Below are 15,636 nucleotides of genomic sequence, written 5' to 3' on the forward strand. Positions count from 1 at the left end.
TTCGACCCAACTTTTGAGAAAGTCGGGTTTCATGAAACCCGACTCGACCATAAAAAGGCAAAGTCGCTCATCTCTACTATTTACACAAGCAGACCAAAGCAAGCGATGTGTACAGAGCGATCTGTAATGTAATGCTTCGTGTGCATAAACTGTCATGGTTCTCCGCAGAGTGTGTCCAGTTTACAAAGAACCATGCATTGCCGAGTACGATGATCTTTTGAGCTGCACAAAAGATCATTTCACCGGATGACCAGCAGCCTGTTCACACCGCAAGATATTTGTGAAACCAGCGTTTTTAACAACACTAATTAATGGGCATTTACATTGCAAATTAATCCTTTAGTACAAACCAGATGGGATGGCATGACATTGCAAGATGTGGGGTAGCCATCCTGGGTAATTGTGATTTATTCCAATTTCAAGGCAGAAAGAAGCACTATCATTCCCCATTACTTCCATGAGAGGTCCTTGCGTATTCTGGCTTAGATCAGGTGTGGAATAGGGCTCAGCACTGTATGGCGCTGTGTACAGCACTGTCTGTGCCAAACGCTTCTTCTAATGGGCGCAAACATTGTCTCAAAGCCGGTGACTCCACAAGTGAACTCTTGATGATGCGACCTGTTCGTTGGAAGCCATTACTGGTGATACTTAGTGAAGCTAGCTGAGATAATACCAGGGGGGTCTAAACCTGCCATCAGAGAAAAAGGGGGTACTTTGAGGAATTTAATGTTAACCACATATTGTAAGTTGTTTCACACGTGTTTCTATTACCTCTTGTTTCCATATGTGTTCCTTCGTGGCTTTGCTACCATCAGTCTGACACTACGATATTCACACTCCAGTAAAGGCCCCGTCAGCGAGATCGCTGATTTTGTGACACCACAGCGATCTCTCCAGCGAGATCGCTGTGTGTGACGGGGATCAGCGACCGGCCCCCCTGCCGGGTATCGCTGATTGTGCTCGATCGGGCTGGGCCATTTTTTCATCGCTGGTCTCCCGCTGGCCAGCATCGCTGCATGTGGCAACGAGAAACCAGCGATCAGCGACGCTGGTTTCTAATGTAAACATCGGGTATCCAGGAGCCGCAGCTCCTGGATACCCGATGTTTACATTAGAAACCAGCTTGCTCGCTGGTCCTGATCGCTGTAGGGGCTGTCTAACGATGTCCCAGCGATCCCATCCATGTCGGATCATTGGTGGGATCGCTGGGACATCGTTATGTGTAACGCGGGGGCTTTAGAGCAAGAAAAATTTTTGCATGAACAGCTGTGGCCAAACTTTTTGTCCTGTACTATATATTAGTTTTACATTTGGTCTAGTTTTCTGCAATTTAGCACACATATACAGTGGGTACCCCTTTACATTTTTCAGTTTGTTTCATTGCAGTCATTTGGTAAATTCAAAAAAGTTCATTTTTTCTCATTAATGTACACTTTGCACCACACCTTGAATGAAAAACAGAAATTTAGACATTTTTGCAAATTTATTACAAAAGAAGAACTGAAATATCGCATGGTCATAAGTATTCAGACCCTTTGCTCAGACACTCATATTTGTCACATGCTGTCCATTTCCTTGTGATCCTCCTTGAGATGGTTCTACTCCTTCATTGGAGTCTAGCTGTGTTTAATTAAACTGATAGGACTTGATTTGTAAAGGCACACACCTGTCTATATAAGACCTCACAGTGCATGTCAGACCAAATGAGAATCATGAGGTCAAAGAAACTGGCCAAGGAGCTCAGAGACAGAATTGTGATAAGGCACAGATCTGGCCAAGGTTACAAAAGAATTTCTGCAGTACTCCTAGACTGGAGCAAAACTGAGCAATCGTGGGAGAAGAGTCTTGGTGAGAGAGGTAAAGAAGAACCCCAAGAACACTGTGGCTGAGCTCCGCAGATGCAGTAGGGAGATGGGAGAAAGTGCCACAAAGTCAACTATCCCTGAAGCCCTCCACTATTCGGGTCTTTATGGCAAAGTGGCCCGACGGAAGCCTCTCCTCAGTGCCAGACATATGAAAGCCCGCATAGCTTGCTAAAAAAATCACATGAAGGACTATGAGAAATAAGATCCTCTGGTCTGATGAGATGAACATAGTAGAACTTTTTGGTGATAATTAGTGATGCTAGTTCATGCTAGCATGCTCGGGTGATCTCCGAGTATTTTGGCGTGCTCGGAGATTTAGGTTTTGCCGTCAGCTGCATGATTTGTGGCTGCTAGGCAAGCTGAATACATGTTGGAATTCCCTAACGAGCAGGCATTCCACACATGTAATCGGCCTGTCTAGCAGTCGCAAATCATGCAGTTGAAACAACGAAAACTAAATCTCCGAGCACACCAAAATTCTCGGGGAAACCCGAGCAACGAGTATACTCGCTCATCACTAGTGATAATTCTAAGTGGTATGTGTGGAGAAAACCAGGCACTGCTCATCACCTGCCCAACACATTCCCAACAGTGAAACATGGTGGTGGCAGCATCATGCTATGGGGGTGTTTTTCAGCTGCAGGGACAGAACGACTGGTTGCCATTGAAGGAAGCATAAATGTGGCCAAGTACAGAGATATCCCGGATGATAACCTCTTCCAGAGTGCTCTGGACCTCAGACTTGGCCGAAGGTTCACCTTCCAACCAGACAATGACCCTAAGCAGACAGCTAAAATAACAAAGGTGTGGCTTCAGAACATCTCTGTTACCATTCTTGACTGGCACAGCCAGAGCCCTGACCTAAACCCAATTGAGCATCTCTGGAGAGACCTGAAAATGGCTGTCTACCAACGTTCACCATCCAACCTGACGGAACTGGAGAGGATCTGCAAGGTAGAATGGCAGAGGATCCCCAAATCCAGGTGTGAAAAACTTGTTTCATCATTCTCAAGAAGACTCATGGCTGTACTAGCTCAAAAGAGTGCTTCTACTCAATACTGAGCAAAGGGTCTGAATACTTTCTGTACCCACTGTATTCTCTAGAGCAGATCCCCCACTCTCTTTCATTCCGATCATCTGATATTACAGCAGCAGGTGAGTGTAAACAAGGACATGTGTATGACAATCATTCAAAAGCCTACCAATGAGTAGCAAAGAAGTGGGAAATTCTGCATAAGTGTCTGCTAGATGAAGCCATTGTAAAGTACTGCATGAACAGGCCATATATTCATCTGATCCTTGACACTGTCAGGAAGTGAAGGCAACTGCGCCATCTAGTGGTAATTCTTGTTGTTATCGTGTACTCCTCGCCCATTGCAGCTTTACTGTTTGCTAATATATTGATAGGATTTAGCTGTAAATGCATTGGATACGAAGCTGCTGAGAAGACGGTACCTGTCCTGGTCAGTAGTCAGATTTCTAAGGACTGTTAACCCTTGGTTTCTGAATGTCAAAACAAATGTTATTCATATTTTCTGTGAGTGTAGATTGGATGTATCTGTGTGTGTACATATCTAAGCATCCATTTCTTATTGCATTCTGTGGGGGCCCCGTAGTAATGATCATTACTCTTCTTGTGTCAGACTACCTCATTGTCAATGTTGCTGTCTTTCAGCCTGCAGGGGAGAGGTGACAAGTGTGACACTATGGAGGCATGCGTGCGAGTAGAGTGTCTGCTCTGGTCCTGCTTGCCGTCTGTTTTTTGTCTGCATATGTGAAGCCCACATGTATCATGCTGAGCCTCAGCCTCGCTCCAACGCCACATGCCTTTTCTATTCATGTATTTTCGAGTACCATGGATGACCGTGGCACGCTGTGCCTGCCCTGATGCCAGGTGCACAGAAACCAGTTCAATAATAGTGTAATAAGGATCCATGAATGACTACTCCGTTCCTAGCCATTACATATTACTGATTTCCAGGGTCGTAGTTAGGACTTGATTCCCAGGTGCGCTGGGGCAAACCCTCCCAAGTGGGCCCATAACTCAAGTAACACTTGTACATTAATTATAGTAGCTCTAAATGCCCCAGTGGGCATTTTACTAGATAACTAAGCTTTCCAAATTAGCAAAAGCATGTGCTGCTACATCACCTAAAGGGGCTGTCAACTCTTTTTTGGCAGGGACACTCCACTCTCTTGCCTACCTGCTTTCTGCTTGGTAGTTGGAGGGTGCTCACTCACGCTTGATGGACAGTAGCATTATTGTTACATTGCCTGGCCCGAACTGTGCACACTCTGGTAATGCAAGCAAAGTATACCAGGGGTCCAGAGCTACAGAGCAGAGCTTACAAGCTCTATAGAAAAAGTAAACCGCAAAGTTGCTCATTTTACAAGCACTTTGGAATTTTAACCATTTATGATGAGGATATCCCATTAAATATTATGGTCTGCTCCCCTAAGGGTGATTGTTGTAATGGTCTTGCATCACTATGGAAAAATGACCATTGGGCAAGTTTTGGATTTCCACTACATTAATTAGCTTTCACGTTCTTAAGTTTTAAAAAGAAAATTAAAGGGGTTTTCTACTACTAGGACAACCACTTCTCAGTCTGAATGTAAATAGTTATACTCACCTCCCATGTCGGCGCAGTTCCAACGGTGTCGGCACTCGCGTTCTGGATCCCACGTCCGGTTGTTCTGATACTTGAGCTCCGCGCCCAGTCAGCGCTGGCTTCAGTGTCACCGTCTTCGGGCGTTTCTCTACATATAAAACTGAATGAATGTATGTATGTGTGTGTGTATCACCAACCAATCACAATGCATCTTTCATTTCACCAGAGCTGTTCAAAAGAAGCTGAGCTGTGATTGGTTGCTATGAGCAACAGTTTTCCTTGCAACCAATCACTAAGCATCTCTCCTTTCACCAGAGCTGGTTAAAAGAAGCTGAGCTGTGATTGGTTGCTATGAGCATGTTTTCCCACTTGACAACACCTCAGCAGACACTGACATGGTGGAAGAAATCTAGCATCCCTGGGAACATAAGCTCCCAGCCATGGTCTGCCCCCCAGAAAGGAGCACATGACAGAAATGAATTCCCCCCCCCCGTGCCGATATACACATCACACATCCTCCATCCCATAGGCACATCTTCCCTCTTAAAGGGATCTCCGGTATGGAAATCAGGGCAAATCCATCCAGCGCTTTGGTTTTGACCCTAGGCCTCTCTTAAAGTGATCCCCGGTATGGAAGTTAGGACCGTTCCGCTCAGCTCTGTGGATCTGACCCCAGGGTCTCTTAAAGGGATCATTGGTATGGAAGTTAGGGCAAATCCACTCTGCATTTTGGTACTGACCCCAGGCCTTCTTAAAGGGATATCCGGTATGGAAGGCAGGGCAAATCCATCCAGTGATTTGGTTCTGACCCCAGGCCTCTCTTAAAGGAATCCCCGGTATGGAAGTCAGGGCAGTTTCCGTCAAATGCTCTGGTACTGACCCCAGGCTCTCTTAAAGGAATCTCCTGTACGGAAGTTAGGGCAAATCCCTCAGCACTCTGATTCTGACCCCAAGGTTCTATTAAAGGGTTCATTGGTATTCAAGTCAGGGCAAATCCATCCAGCGCTCTGGTTCTGATCCCAGACTTTCTTAAAGGGATCCCCGGTATGGAAGTTAGGGCACATCCACTCAGCGCTCTGGTTCTGACCCAAGGCCCCTCTTAAAGGGATCCCCGGTATGGAAGTGAGGGCAAATCCACTCTGCACTTTGGTACTGATCCCAGGCCTCTCTTAAAGGGATCCCCGGTATGGAAGTCAGGGCAATTGGCTTCAAATGCTCTGGTACTGACACCAGGCTCTCTTAAAGGGATCTCCTGTACGGAAGTTAGGGCAAATCCCTCAGCGCTCTGCTTCTGACTCCAGGGTTCTATTAAAGGGATCATTGGTATGCAAGTCAGGGCAAATCCACTCAGCGCTCTGGTTCTGATGCCAGGCCTCTCTTAAAGGGATCCCCGGTATGGAAGTTAGGACCATTCCACTCAAAACTCTGGTTCTGACCCCAGGCTGACAGAATGATGTGGGATATTAGGGGTAGTAGTCCGGTGGCTCTGGCTGATGGGATGTGCCGGAATATTAGGGGGAGTAGTCCGGTGGCTCTGGCTGACAGGATGATGCGGGATATTAGGGGTAGTAGTCCGGTCGCTCCGGCTGATGTGCGATATTAGGGGTAGTAGTCCAGTGGCTCTGACGGGATGATGTGGGATATTAGGGGTAGTAGTCCGGCGGCTGTGATGGGATGATGTGGGATATTAGTGGTAGTTGTCCAGTGGCTGTGATGGGACAATGTGGGATATTAGTGGTAGTAGTCCGCTGGCTCTGGCTGACGGGATGATGTGGGATATTAGGGGTAGTAGTCCGGCGGCTGTGACGGGATGATGTGGAATATAAGTGGTAGTTGTCCGGTGGCTCTGGCTGACGGGATGATGTGGAATATTAGGGGTAGTAGTCAGGTGGCTTTGACGGGATGATGTGGGATATTAGTAGTCTGGTGGCTCTGGGTGACGCGACGATGTGGGATATGAGGAGTAGTAGTCCGGTAGCTCTGGCTGTCGGGATGATGTGGGATATTATAGTGAATGTGGCTATGTGGAGTGGGCGGGGCTATACACTCAGCTATATATATATATATATATATATATATATATATGTGTGTATATATATATATATATATATGTATATATATATATATATCATTATAATTTGTTATAACTAACCGTAGTTAGTTACTATGCCCGGGCAGCGCCGGGCTCTTCAGCTAGTATGTAATAAACGGGAAGTCAGGGCTGCAGCTGGCCACTCACTTCCTCTTGATTACTTATATATCCAAAGGCGGGGACAGTGATGTCAGAGCTGATTGGGCGCCGGGTTCACATATCAAAACAACCGCACGTGGGACCCGGGAGCGTGAGTGCCGACACCACTGGAACATCGCCGGCACTGGAGGGGAGTATAGATGGTTTTATTTTAACGGGGATAAACATTCAGGGGGAGAAGGGGTGGTCCTAGTAGTGGAAACTCCTTTCATTATCTTTGTCATTTTGATAGCTAGGCTGCCTATGCAGAGCGCAGCAGTCCACATTCTAGTTTTTGCCACTGTTGTAGTAAAAGTTCCGCAAGTTTGTAGCAACTTTGGAAAATGTTGAGCCCACAATGTATGAATGCAGCCCTGTTGAGCGTGCTCTCGTGTCTTTTCAAGCAGTGCACCGCAGTCATATCGGCACCCCTTACTGCACATTACACAAACACTGAGCGTAACTTTGTCAGTTCAGCTACTGTTTAGGTAAAGTGAGCTCAGCCTAAATGCTGCAATGTTTGTGCAGAGAGCAGCAGCTGGTGATGGTTTGACTGCTGCACTCTGCATCGTATATGTAGTGAGGAGTGGGCCCCTCCATATGAGTCGGCCACCCGCCTGCTAGCTACGTTTTTACACGATTCCTCATCTAACTTACATGTGTGTATTAATCCTATCTTTCTGGGCTGTAACACACAAGTTTAACAGTTCAGGAGTTCAAGATACAATGATTCGTTCCTCCAGCACTATTTCAAATTTCTGGCATTTCTAATGAGTCTTTTACCCATTACTCCTGTCTTTACACAGTGTTATGCATTTTATAGTTTGCAATGTTGTTTAATTTGTTATTCTATTTCCATTTTTTCAGCCCTCCTTTCCTCTTGGTGTGAAGACCTAGGAAGGCTGCTTCTACTGCGCCACCAAAAGAGCAGGCAGAACGACCCCCCAGGGAAACTCCCCATGCAGCCCCCCATGAATTCTTTAACTTCCATGAAACCATCCCTGTCCCATGGGTAAGCATGCTCTAGAGATTCTCCACTTCTCGGCATCTTAACACTAATTGGTTTAGCATTGCAGAACTGAGGATGCATCATTTCTCTTCATTTTGGCTCCTGTTATATACTAGTTTGTGTGCGTAAATGCAATACCCCTCATGATTACAACACTGTCAGTCTATGTGCAGATTGCTGAACGTTGCTCTGTCCTGCTGGCTGATATAGCAGATAGTTCGCAACCTGCACTGCATGTTTTAGGTTACCCCTAAAAGCCATGTTCCCGTGCGCAGAAACGCTGTGGGTTTTTTTGCAGGTGGCTCAGTGGTTAGCACTGATATACTTCATATTTCAGATAACAAATAGCCTTCACTACAGGTTCCCTCAGAGAGAAGGCCAGGACTAGAGTTGAGCGACTTTGGTCGGATCGGGTTTCGTGAAACCCGAATTAAACAAAATAAGTTTCAGATGAAACTCGTCCGACTAGAGCAAAAAAAGTCGGAGTTTCGTCCGACTTTTATTTCCCATTGACTTGCATTGGGGTCGGGTTTCGGACGAAACTCCGACTTTGTTTTGCTCTAGTCGGACGAGTTTCATCTGAAACTTATTTTGTTTCATTCGGGTTTCACGAAACCCGATCCGACCAAAGTCGCTCAACTCTAGCCAGGACTGCCTAGATGCTCACAAATACTCCGCTCTTCACACAAAGACAGGATTATCCGGACTTGCTGTACAAAAAACAAAAAAAAAAACCACCATTCGAACAAGAACAACATGAATGGGAAAAGAAGGAATTATTGGGCAGCACGGTGGCTCAGTGGTTAGCATTGTATGCTGTGGATCTCTGGGGTCCTGTGTTTACATACCAACATGATGTTTGTATGTTCTCCCCGTGTTTGCCAAGGATTTTGATCCTCCTGCACTTAAGACATACTGATAGGGAATTCAATCTGTGAGCCGCAATGGGGACAGTGATGATGTCTGTAAAGTGCTGTGGAATATCATGGTGCTGTACAAAGTAAGTAAAATAAATATCTGCACCAAAATACACAACAGACATCTGATTTGAGGGTTTTTGCTGCCTTTATTATAAATATTCCCATTTTCTGATGCTTTTTTTATATTTAATGTATATGCTAGGATTTTGCACTTTAAAAGTTCAACTGCATTTTTACATACTTTTATTTTCAGGCTCGCCATGGAAGCCTGAGGATCAATATCAACTAAACCAGTCTCTAAGGACACTCCCAGAGTATATAATAATAATAATAAATTTTATTTTTATAGCGCCGACATATTCCGAAGCACTTTACATTTCAGATAATTCCTACAAATAACATGGAGTCTTAGTCTACCCATACAGAGTAAAAACAACAAAAGTTTATTAGAACAATAGAATCAATATTGCAGAAAAAAATATATCTCTCTCATAAAAAGTGAGAAGAAAAGGGCTCAGGCGTTAAAGACAGCATGTCATCAGAGATGTACCAGAGTACGAGACCAGTGTGCTCCTCTATCATAATTTGGCTATGAGTGTCATAACATATCTACATAAAGTGCTTAATGCAATCAGACCATGAGTGAAGAGACTATCACTGTTGCACCATCCATGTATATTGTGTGCACATGTGACATAAACAATTGCCACCTTTTTGATTCAATATACCAGTGTAGGGGGGTGTTACCCGGCAAAAAATACACTAATGGAGAAAGAGCACACATATAGCTAAAGTACTATAATACATTTTGTAATTAAAGATAGGGCACGCTTACCCATGTATTGTCCCCTGTCTGATGAGCTGTACCAGCAGCCCCAACGTGCGTTTTGCGTTCCTACAAGGAAAAAACACACCAAAAACTGTTAACACTATAGGCATTAGTTTTCATGAAATCATATCCATTTTGCCTGAACTTTTAAACACAGCAACTTTTCTGCACTAAAAAATGCAGCCTTTACACAACATGGGAACATGGCCTCCATAAGCATCTTTAAGAGGTTTAAAGTACTTTTGTTAGGCATTCATTGCAGGTTATCAGGGCTTGTCGTTGTTGCATATAGTAAAGGCCCTGGTGTTGGACACAAGAAGAGTCAGCTACCATGAATACTTTGTCCTGGTTCATGCTTCGGGGTAAAATTGCCCTTGTAAATCTTCAACTATTGAGAGTTTGAGTTTATTTGGTGATTTATGTAGAACTAACTGAAGAGCCCGGCGTTGTCTGGGCATTAGTAACCAACTGTGGTTAGTTATAACAAATTATAATGATTATATTGCACATAAAAACCTTGCATCTAATCCTATCCTGTGTGATACTGACTGCTGAGCCGTGTATCTAATCCTATTCTGTGTGATACTGTCTGCTGAGCTGCGTATCTAATCCTATCCTGTGTGATACTGTCTGCTGAGCCGTGTATCTATTCCTATTCTGTGTGATACTGACTGCTGAGCTGTGTATCTAATCCCATCCAGTGTGATACTAACTGCTGAGCTGTGTATCTAATTCTCTCCTGTGTGATACTGCCTGCTGAGCCATGTGTCTAATCCTCTCCTGTGTAATACTGACTGCTGAGCCATGTATCTAATCCTATCCTGTGTGATACTGGGCTCCCCTTGCAGTCTGTGTCAGAGGGTGGTCTGTGTTGGCACGGTAATAAATTGTGTTATTTCCAGCTTTACAGAATGACGATAACACCATAGAAATGATAAGAATAATAGGCCTCAGTTACCACAACTGTCTACAAAGAAAACTGTTGCTGATAGCAACCAATCACAGCTCATTTTTCATCATTTAAACAGCTCTGGGACAGCATGGCGAGTTTTGAGTTTCGACTTTTATGTGGTGAGGTTGGTGTATGTGTGGTGAAATGTGTGCTGAGGGTGGTATATGTGTTGAAGCACGTGATAGTGTGTGGCGCATTTTGTGTGTGTGTTCACATCCCTGTGTGTGGTGAGTATCCCATGTCAGGGCCCCACCTTAGCAACTGTACGGTATATACTCTTTGGCGCCATCGCTCTTATTCTTTAAGTCCCCCTTGTTCACATCTGGCAGCTGTCAATTTGCCTCCAACACTTTTCCTTTCACTTTTTCCCCATTATGTAGATAGGGGCAAAATTGTTTGTTGAATTGGAACGCGCGGGGTTAAAATTTCACCTCACAACATAGCCTATGACGCTCTCGGGGTCCAGACGTGTGACTGTGCAAAATTTTGTTGCTGTAGCTGCGACGGTGCGGATGCCAATCCCGGACATACATACATACATACACACCCACATTGAGCTTTATATATTAGATTACATCAATGATATGTGCCACATAGTGGGGTCAGCTGTAATCTACACAATGTCAGGTGCAGTGGTCACAGCGACACTACTTGTTCTCAAGCCTTTTCACTGTCTGTTGTTTTAACTCTGCCCCGTTCTTTATTTTGCAGTGATGGATCTTTCCCTTATGACTCTGTCCCGTGGCAGCAGAATGCAAGTCAGCCTCCAGGTTCTTTGTCAGTGGTCACTACAGTTTGGGGCGTCACAAATACTTCTCAAAGCCAGGCAAGTAGTTGTTTCCAGTTCTTTATGTAGCAAGAACTTATTTCACATAGTTCTGCACCTATTGTGTACCCCAATATCACTCTATACAATCGGACATCCTTGATTCTTACAGAAATATCAGCGATGAGAATTTTTTAACCGCAAGAATATCCCTGCCAACAAAACTATTTCTGCAGTGACATACAGTAAATGGAAGCCTATCCAGGCGCTCTGCATGCTAGTTGTGAACAGCGCCTTAAAAGCCTAGCGTCTGTTTATAAAGCGTTCCCTTTTCCTGTTTCACCAACGGAAAAATACAAGGCATCTTTTCCAGTAATTTTTATTCTGCCTGCAATATAAGAGTGTAGATGCAGATCCTCATCTGTCACTACAGCTCTTCCTCCATGTATGCCATCGACATGTATTCTATCTTATTAACTTTGTGTTGTTGTTTTTTTTTTTTTTTTAGGTACTAGGGAATCCAATGGTTAATGCAAACAATCCATTAAATCCAGCAGCCAATCCCATGGCGTCTGGCATGAACAGCAATAGCGCTGGTATGAACTCCCCTCAGTTTGCTGGACAACAACAGCAGTATTCCTCAAAGGGAGCATCCAATCAGCCGTACATGCAGCAAGGCATGTATGGGCGGCCAAACTATCCAGGGGGTGGTGGATTTGCAGGGAGGTAAGATGGCTTGCCTTTCACAATTGCTCTTGTGCTTGCCAGCATATCTTGTGCAAGATGTCTCTTGTAAATTCTCGCATTTACAGTTGTCAATGTAGCACTTCTGCGGAGTTGTGCTGCAGTCCAGGGACTATGTATCATCTATCCAGTGTGGTTGGTCTAGTGCTAAAGATGTTTGGCATATACCTCAAGCTGATGTACTTTTTGGTTTTCAAGGAATTCAATTTACTTTTTGTTTCACAGCTATCCTGGCGGTCCTAATAACCCTTCTGGAATGGGCATCCCACCTCACACAAGGCCACCTGCAGACTTCACCCAGCCTGCGGCAGCGGCTGCTGCGGCTGCGGTTGCTGCTGCTGCTGCCACAGCTACCGCCACAGCAACCGCTACAGTAGCAGCACTTCAGGAGACACAGAATAAGGACATGAACCAGTATGGCCCAGTGAGTCTACATTGCCTTTGTTTCTGTTGCTTATTGCTTCCAATTATTCTATGCACTGAGTATGCTCCAGCACATTCCCAGCATCACTATCACCCTCTTCCTTTCCTCTTGTGTATCATGTATCACAAATCTTAAGGGTTACTTGCGGAGTAACTGTTGTTTTTATTTCTTTAAATCAATAGTACACATGAAAATAAGAAGCTTTGTAATATGTCTTATCAGAGAAATCTGCTTCTTTCTCCTCCAGGACTGATCTTTCATTCTCAAAATTTTCAATTCATGGGTAAAATATGTTTTTAGTGAGCATTGATTTTCCCATTACTCAGATAATAGATGGCAGATGGTGCTGATAAAGTTCTATGGAGACAAGAGATGGGCGAACCCCTGGATGTTCGGGACCAGCGGGTTCAGACGAACAGGTAAAAAAAAAAAAAGTTTGGGTTCAGGTACCAGAACAGTACCCGGACCTGAACCCGAACCCCATTCACTTGAATGGGGGGCTCGAACATCCAGTGTTTGCCACTCTGTCATGTGCATGACAGTGCGGCAATCACTGCTTCAGATTGGTGGTAAAATCATTATCGCCTGTCAGACAGCCGCGGTTGTCACGCTGTCAAATGACAGTGTGAGCCGCAGCTGTGATCGAAGGTATAAAGTTTACCTCTGGTCACTGGTGTCGGATGATGGGACTACTGCTCCCATCATCCGACACCTGTTGCCGCTAATAACAATGAGCGCAGGAGCGGTTGATTGGAGTATTGATCAACCTGCGCTGTAGATAATTTAAAAAAAAAACCTGCGTGGGTTCCCCTGTATTTTTTATAAGCAGCCAGGCAAAACTCAGAGCTGGGGGCTGCAACGCTCGGCTGTCAGCGTTAGTAAGGCTAGTTATCAAGAATAGAGGGGTCCCCTCTCTGTTTTATTAATTATTGAAATAAATAATTAAAAAAAAAAAAAAAAAAAAAGGCGTGGGTCCCCCTCCATTTTTGACAGCCAGCCTTGCTAAAGCAGACAGCTTGGGGGCTGGTATTCTCAGGCTTGTAAGGGGCCATGGATATTGTCCACCCTTCAGCCTAAAAATAGCAGCCCGCAGCCGCCCATAAAAAGGCATGTAACTGGGTCTTCTGGGCTGTAATACCTCTTACATTATCAGGAGGTCCACTCTGCTTTTCCTCGCTTCTAAATGAACGGTGCTGGCTCGAAAGGCTTTGTAACATGGGAACATGTAAAAGACACTGCTACTCCATGTATTTCCAGTATGACTACATTCTACTCATCGGTCTCAGAATATATATACATACAGAGGGCAGGACAATCAATGTGTGTCGTGCCAGTAGATAACAGGCTCCAATTAAGACGCCAGACGTACATTACAATAGCCGTGGGATTTACAAAGGTGGGGGGAGATCAGAAGTGAGATATCTTGTTTACCTCTGCCCAGGGGGTCGCAGCCGGTCGGTTGCTGCATTAAGGGCATACATCTCCTTTTCGGTGTGCTGGGGGGTTCTGTAACATGGCTCCCCCTTTTCAGTGACGTGATCGGCATACACAGTCTCATCCTTAACGGATCAGCTTGAGGATGACCGAAGTCTATGGGGTTGGTACAAGTTCCGTTTGTCGACTTAGTCCATCGGTATTACCATTTTGTTTGCCGGGTCTGTAGTGGATGGTAAAGTCTAGAGGTTGTAGGGCTAAACTCCACCGCAGTAATCTGGCATTGTCTCCAGAGACCTGATTAAGCCACACTAGGGGATTATGGTCCGTTAGGAGGGAAAACTGTCATCCATACAAATATGGTTTTAACGTCTTGAGTGCCCATACCACTGCCAGGCACTCCTTCTCGATGGCTGCATAGCTTACTTCTCAGGGCAATAGTTTCCGACTCAGGTAAGCTACCGGGTGGTCTTGACCGTCCGGCCCGACTTGGCTCAGCACTGCCCCCAATCCAAACATAGAAGCGTCTGTGTGAACCAGGAAACGTTTAGTTGGTTCAGGTGCGGCCAATACCGGGGTATTTGTGAGGGCGTCCTTTAGCTGGCAGAAGGCTTCCTCACACTCGGGGGTCCAGATTACCTGGCAGGGGAGGTTCTTACGGGTCAGATCAGTGAGGGGCTTGGCTACGCTGCTGTAATTGGGGACAAATTTCCTATAATACCCTGCTGTCCCTAGAAACACCATGACCTGGGTTTTAGTGCGTGGGGTGGGCCATTTGGCTATGGCCTCAATCTTGGCTGGTTCTGGTTGCTGTTTCCCACTTCCCACCCAATGTCCTAAATACTGAACCTCTGCTTTGCCCACATGACGCTTGTTGGGGTTCAAGGTGATTCCAGCCTTGTGGATCCTGTCCAATATGGTCTCTAGGTGATTTAGATGCTCATCCCATGTCGCGATGTAGATGGCGATGTCATCCAGGTAGGCACAAGCCTAGTCCTGGAAACCATCCAAAAGCCGGTCAGACAGCCTCTGGAAGGTCGCAGGGGCATTCTTCATCCCGAATGGCATAACTCGGAACTGGAATAAGCCGAACAGGGTGACAAATGCAGACTTGGGAATAGCATCAGGACTTAGGGGGATCTGCCAATAGCCTTTGCTTAGATCGATGGTGGTCACATACTTTGCCCCCGCCAGCCGGTCTAACAACTCATTCACACACGGCATGGGAAATGCATCCGTAACTGTTTTCTCATTTAGCTTGCGATAGTCTACTTAAAACCGGGTAGTCCCATCCTTCTTGGGCACTAACACTACGGAAATGCCCAGGGACTATCTGACTCTTCAGTGACCCCTAAACGCAACATCTCTTGTATCTCTTGTCGCATCCCTTCTTGTACAGACTCAGGGATGCGGAAGGGAGGTTGCCTCAGGGGGGTCTGATCCTGGGTCTCAACCTTGTGTTGTGCCAGGCGGCTGTACCCCGGTCTCTTTGAAAACATCCTCTGTTGCTGCCTCAACAACGCCTCCGCCTGCTGTCTCTCCCGGGGCCCTAAGTTTTCTCCCAAGTGTACCTGGTCCCATGTTTTAGACTGAGTCCTCTCCCCTAAGACATCAGGCAAGGGGAGTCCTGCTAAATCCTCTGCTTCGGATGCACAGATGGCCACTACCTCTTCAGGGAGCACCCGGTAGGGCTTCAGCATATTCACGTGGAACATGCGGATAACCCTGGGGTCGTCACAATCGACGACATTGTAGGTGGTGTCGGCTATTTTCCCCACTACCTGGTAGGGCCCCTGCCATGCAGCTTTGAACTTGTTCTGCCTAGTTGGTTCTAACACCAGGACCTTCTGT

General features: G+C 45.6%; 1 protein-coding gene across 10 annotated transcripts in view; it reads left to right on the forward strand.

The window, feature by feature from the left end:
• ZMIZ1 (zinc finger MIZ-type containing 1) overlaps window positions 1–15,636 on the forward strand; it is a 483,419-nt gene that overhangs the window by 423,002 nt on the left and 44,781 nt on the right. For all 10 annotated transcript variants that reach the window (XM_073571234.1, XM_073571232.1, XM_073571235.1 and 7 more), the window contains 4 exons: window positions 7,575–7,719; window positions 11,129–11,243; window positions 11,692–11,909; window positions 12,153–12,351. In XM_073571234.1, the coding sequence (XP_073427335.1) occupies window positions 7,575–7,719; window positions 11,129–11,243; window positions 11,692–11,909; window positions 12,153–12,351 (677 nt within the window). The remainder of the gene's footprint in view (window positions 1–7,574; window positions 7,720–11,128; window positions 11,244–11,691; window positions 11,910–12,152; window positions 12,352–15,636) is intronic.

The sequence above is a fragment of the Dendrobates tinctorius genome, unplaced genomic scaffold, assembly GCF_039654945.1.
Source record: "Dendrobates tinctorius isolate UK_male_01 unplaced genomic scaffold, ASM3965494v1 ptg000028l, whole genome shotgun sequence".
Classification (NCBI taxonomy): domain Eukaryota; kingdom Metazoa; phylum Chordata; class Amphibia; order Anura; family Dendrobatidae; genus Dendrobates; species Dendrobates tinctorius.